The sequence below is a fragment of the Wyeomyia smithii genome, chromosome 2 (assembly GCF_029784165.1).
Source record: "Wyeomyia smithii strain HCP4-BCI-WySm-NY-G18 chromosome 2, ASM2978416v1, whole genome shotgun sequence".
In the NCBI taxonomy this organism is placed as follows: domain Eukaryota; kingdom Metazoa; phylum Arthropoda; class Insecta; order Diptera; family Culicidae; genus Wyeomyia; species Wyeomyia smithii.
This window is the reverse complement of record NC_073695.1, coordinates 47,606,234-47,612,181: the sequence shown is the minus strand read 5'-3', so window position 1 is coordinate 47,612,181 and position 5,948 is coordinate 47,606,234. Positions and strand designations below refer to the sequence as shown.

At 41.8% G+C, this 5,948-nt stretch overlaps 1 protein-coding gene across 1 annotated transcript; it reads left to right on the top strand.

The window, feature by feature from the left end:
- The first annotated feature begins 4,851 nt into the window (after positions 1 to 4,851).
- Positions 4,852 to 5,502, top strand: LOC129725603 (uncharacterized). Its single transcript, XM_055681614.1, has 2 exons — positions 4,852 to 5,213; positions 5,288 to 5,502. The coding sequence occupies exons 1-2, from the start codon at positions 4,977 to 4,979 to the stop codon at positions 5,450 to 5,452; spliced, it is 402 nt and encodes a 133-aa protein (XP_055537589.1). The 5' UTR covers positions 4,852 to 4,976; the 3' UTR covers positions 5,453 to 5,502.
- The last annotated feature ends 446 nt before the right edge of the window (positions 5,503 to 5,948 follow it).

Sequence of the window (5,948 nt, the reverse complement as noted above, 5' to 3'; positions counted from 1 at the left end):
TATAACTGCGATATTTGATAGGAAGAACGGGGCTCGGTATAGTAAAGCAGATAGCGTGTAGAGGGAGGGTAAAATCATATTACACACAAGCACGGATAAATAGTAAACATGCCACTTCTGAATAGCGGTATAGCTGAAAATAGAAGTGCGCAATATATAGCAGACATCTCACAATAGATCAACGATTCTGATCGCGATGAGCAAAGAAAAAAGTGAATTCAAATAATGTTTATATCAAGATTCAACCAAAATCTAGGGACATCATGAAATGAAACTCAAAGCCGAAGGAAAATGATCGCAACGTTGAGAGTTACAAACTATTTCAAACTATAAAGTAAATACAGTCATACCTCGATATAAGCGACTTTATTTTTATTTTCGTTACGTTATATCGAGTTACGTTATATCGAAGCAAAACCAACGAGTGCGGGGTCTACCCCGAAGTCGACGACCTCTATCGGGATTCCTGCTAAATATAGCCTTCGCTTGACGCTCATCCGGCATTCTCGCTACACGCCCACCTGACTGAAGCCTGCCGTGTTTTATCCGCTTAACCATATCCGCCGATTTGTATGCCTGGTACGCTTCATGGTTCTTGCGTCTGCGCCGAACACCATTTTCTAGTTTGCCGCCAAGGATTGAACGCAAAATCCTACGCTCAAAAACACCAAGAGCTCGTCGATCAGCCTCTTTCAGCGTCCATGATTCATGGCCGTAGAGAGCCACCGGAAGAATCAGTGTTTTATAGAGTGCAAGTTTAGTACGGATTCGCAGACTGCGGGACCTTAGCTGGTTACGTAATCCGTAAAAGGCCCTGTTTGCGGCTGCTGTCTGCCTCTTTATCTCACGGCTAACCTCGTTGTCACATGTCACTAATGTTCCCAGGTAAATAAATTCGTCGACTACTTCAAATGTCCAACGGACTACCACGCACTCTGCCAGCGACCATGTATTTCGTTTTGGCAGAGTTTATGACAAGCCCTAATCTCGCAGCTTCCCTCCTGAGAGGTCCGAAGGTCTCTTCCACTGTTCTACGATTAATACCAATAATGTCGATATCATCCGCAAAACCTAGAAGCATGTGCGACTTCGTAATGATGGTGCCGCTTCTCTGCACACCAGCCCTCCCTATAGCACCTTCCAATGCGATATTGAACAATAAGTTCGACAGCCCGTCACCCTGCTTCAAACCATCTAACGTCACGAAAGAGTCCGATATCTCTCTGGCTATCCTGACGCTTGATGTAGAACCTTCAAGGGTGGCACGTATCAGCCTATTAAGATTTAGTCTATGAACAGATGGTGCGTCTTCTGCAAGTTGAATTCTCGAAATTTATCGGCTCAAGCATCTCGATATCTACCCACGCTCTGACGACTCACAGCCGTGGCCAACATGTGACCCCTGGCGCGGTTCTTCTCCTCCGTCACTCACTGGCACTCAGCGTCAAACCACTCATTGGACGCAGCTGCCGCAGTTGTACCCAACACTTCTCGCGCTGTAGTGCTGATCGAACTGTGGATGTGTTTCCACTGTTCATTCAGGTTCCCTTCAACTCTTTCCTCAATCCGTTCATCTACCTTCTGAGAGTATTCTGCAGCCATTCCTTCAGTTGATAGCCGCTGGATGTTCAACTGCATCCTCTTCGTTGCCTTGAATTTCAACACGTTGGACAGCCGGGCGCGGATTTTGGCTACTACGAGATAGTGATCCGAGTCAACGTTCGGTCCTCTGAACGACCTCACGTCTGTAACGTCTGAAAAGTGCCGTCCATCAATCACAACGTGGTCAATTTGAGAGCAAAGCTCTCCATTCGAGTGCATCCAGGTGTGCTTACGTATGTTCCGGCGTGCAAAATAAGTGCTACAGATTGCCATCCCCCTAGCTGCAGCGAAATTAACAAGCCTCAGGCCATTGTCGTTCGTAATAGAGTGGAAGCTTTCCCTACCAGTTACGGGGCGGAAGAAGTCTTCCTGCCCGACCTGTGCATTTGCATCTCCGATGACAATCTTTATATCGTGTCCTGGGCACTCATTGTATGTCTTCTCCAGGAGCTCATAGAACTCCTCCTTTTCGTCATCGGGTTTCTCGTTGGTCGGTGCGTACACATTTATTAGGCTGTAGTTGAAGAATTTGCCCTTAATTCTCAACACGCATATACGGTCACTGATCGGCCTCCATCTAATGACACGCTTCATATGTTTATGAATTAGCACGAATCCGACTCCTCTTTCTGTTTCACGCCGCCGCTATAGTAGATATGGTTCTTAAATGAAGTGTCCACAATAGGATCTACTGCCCGGAATTCGCTTTCTATTTTCCATCACCTATCAGTATTTTTAAACCATTCTTATGCCCGTTTAGGACAATTTTCAACGAGCAAATCATAATCATCATATCTTGCAACAAATGCATCTTTTGAATATAAACCGAAGCTTAATTACAAGCATTAGGAAAACTATTATACACATGGTCCGAAGTAAATCAAAATAATTATAGTTTTCATTTAAAATTCATATACCGTAAACAAAACAGAAAACTAACGTAATTTGAAATTTTCTGTTACGTTAATTCTGGATAATCCAACCCACATGAGACATTCATCCGAGTAAGGTTTCTGTGAATTGGAATAAGAAATAAACAATTTAAATGAAATACTACTATCGGGGGCCTTGTGTGGTTGGTAACGTCTCCGCCAACCACGCTCGACGCCTGGGTTCGAATCCCACCGCCGACATAGGTGTCGATGGTTGTGAGGTGGCGTGATCCACTCACAACCAACCCAACTGGTCTAGATTCAATCCTAGCCGACACCGGGAGATTTTCTGAGGCGAAAAATCTCTGGGATCACGCCTTCCATCGCATGAGGAAGTAAAGCCGTTGGCGCCGGTCCGTCAATAAACGGGTCGTGAGTTAGGGTCCTGGGTGTGGAGTCGCCTCCCTGGGCGTCGGTGATTGGCCACAACAGTGGCGGAACTAGACCGACGGAAAATAAGCGAGAATAAAAAAAAAATGAAATACTAAGCCTATCGGCATCAGATTTTGTCAAAACTCTTAGGCTTACACAGAGTAGAATGTTGCAGTAGTGGAACACCAAGTGTAGTTATTTTAAATTATTTTAAATTTACTTGGAATACTACTTGGGCTTGGCCATCACAAGTTCAATGCGAAATCATTCATAGCATTTGCATTTAGAAAAGAAGCACTGCCTACCGTGCTGGATCGAAATCCGTACACCTAAGCACATGATAATCTTCGACGGTCAATATAAAATCAAGAAATCACATATTGCTTCAAACTGACATATTTACTTATAGGTCTACTTATATTTTATCATTTTTTTTTCAGCAAAATGATTGAAATCACTCCGAAACTTGAAAAAATCATGTTTAAATAGAACATGTTTTGAAACGAAATCCGTACACAGTTTTTTGTCTGAATCAAAACCCGTACACTTTTGAATCGAAATCCGCACACACGCGATATATACTGGATCAAAGTCCATACAACAATAAATCAAACTCCGTATAGATGAAGAAGTACAAAAATGAACATCTTTTATTTATAATTTATCTTTAAATTACCGAATAAGTATATTTTGAGGATCAACTGGCTTCTAAAGTTTCACACGGTTTTCTAATTTTTGATATCAGCTGAAATAGTGCAATTTTCGTAGCGTTTCGTAGTAACCGGAACGCCGGAACCTCTCGAAGCTTCCCGGTACGACTGTCCCTCGCGCACCTCAGTCACAGCTCGTTTAAAATTGTTTGCCGTATATTTATACTTGTTTTCTTCCATTATATGCTGAAAACAAGAAGAAAGTTCAACAATATATGCATGATACACACGCTGTACGGATTTCGATTCAAGCAAATAAAAAGAATCAAAATCCGTACGGCAGAGTTTTTGTTGAATAAATACAACTTACACTATTTATTTGACAATATACAGCTCGAAAATGACAAAGACTTACCTTTCCTATCAATTTTAAAAAGATTCACAGAGTAAAACACTTATATCCCACTTGAAAATCGTTTTTATCTGAAGAACGTTTCCTTAGTAAATTCTCTTACGATACAACGAAATGACAACTGAAACCGATACACGATTGATTTTTTATTTTTAATATTTTTATTTCATGGCCTTCTGGCGCATAGTTTAATTTAACAGAAGGCCAACAACTCAACGGATATGTACATGTAACTATCATATAAATTTTCACTTTTATAATGCTTAAAACTGAAGAAAAACATCAAGGTGTACGGATTTCGATACTGTACGGGTTTCGATCCAGCACGGTAACTTCCGTTGGTATTTTGTGAAAAATATTCGACTCCTGATGTTTGCAATATCTAAGCTATTCCTCCAGTTCTGTATCGACCGTTATTCGTAAGAAAAGATAGAGTTATCCAAATCGAGATAAGATCATCAAAATCAAATTTCGAACACTTAAGCTATGACTTGTTGCACTAAAAAAATTAACAAAAAATGAACTTTCTCAAACCGTCTGAATATTGACTGTCACTTTTTTCAACGCCTGCTGATTCCCCGGAATTGGTCCTACAGTAAAGAACCATACATCACTGGGTGAAGGACATTCCAAGGAACGAAATGGTGTATAATAATCATGCTATTTATTAAACTAGCTCTAATAATTCGATTTTTATTGTGAAGTGTTCGAAGTTTGAGACTGTTCGCAGCTTGAATCAAAACGGTACTTTCGTACCTGATTTCCAAACTGCAACTCAACATCATCCACAGAAGACCTTTCACCAAATCCCGCTCGGAAAGCATAAAAAAAACGAACAGAACACTTTTGGTGAATGCAACCTTTCTCCAGTGAACTTCCCGATTCTCATCCAGAAACATGTTTTGAAATTAATTTTCACTGACCGGGAAGATCGTCTTTTGGGCGTTGTTTGTCATACAGTAAAAAACTGCAGCCTGAACTGGATCACTTAGGACGGAAGTGGCCAGAATGAACAAGTGCCGCGTTGATAGTTCCAACATTAGAAGTGTCAAATGGTTGTGTTTTGCAGTGGCTATACTTTGCGTTGTCAAACCGTCTCATCAGTGGGGTTTATGGTTTGGCGGAGGAGCCTCCGGTGAGTTGAGCTACTTTGCCGGATCGATCGGTCCAGGAGATATTCTCTGCGCTAAGATGCTGGTTGGTCGGGGGACTAAACTTCCGGTGGATATCCCGTTTTCGATCTCGGTAAGTTTTGACAACTGGTGACTAAGGAGTGATTGAAAAGAGTGTGTTGATATATGTGACATTTTTGGTGACAGATTCCGATTCGTGCCTACAATGCGGAAGCAGTCGAGTACAGCAGGTACGGCTTTCAGCTGGGTGTCAGATCTGGAGCTCTCAACAGTAATTCAATAACGTTGTTCATAGCTGGACCGAGAACATTGCCGTACTACGTTATGGTAGATTTCTACTGTACACCCTAATTATACTGTAAAAAACTGACCTGATATGAATAAAGTTATTAATAGTGACCAAAAAAGAGGGATTGAATGTCCAGTTTTTATTTCTCCCTGCTTCCCGGTTATCGAAAGTAGGTCATCGAAGAGAAAGGAAGCTTCTGCACACGTCATGTAATTGAATCACGCTGACCCCTTTTCGAGCACACGAATGCGTTAAAATGCCTTCTACCTCGGAGCGCAACAGCAGTTACCCCCTTTTTCTGATTGGAATGAATGATGAAAGGGGATCTGTCCGAGGTTTTTGCATACATGTATACACAAGGATGCGACGACACGTAGCTCGTACCGGTGCATGATGCGTTTCATTATGACACACACAACGTGAATAGCACCGAATTCCACAAGAGACAGGAGAAAAATAAAGTGCCAGATAAGGTATTTGCTCCAGATATGGTTGTCTTATTGAGTATCAGCAAAGAAAGTTGCAGCAGTCAACAAAAAAATTAAGCAGGATGTTGTT

Bases quoted from the DNA above. Each gene is read 5' to 3' on its own strand.
- LOC129725603 (XM_055681614.1), top strand. From the start codon at position 4,977: ATGAACAAGTGCCGCGTTGATAGTTCCAACATTAGAAGTGTCAAATGG. The intron at 5,214-5,287 runs GTAAGTTTTGAC...TTTTGGTGACAG, and splicing joins ATATCCCGTTTTCGATCTCG to ATTCCGATTCGTGCCTACAA.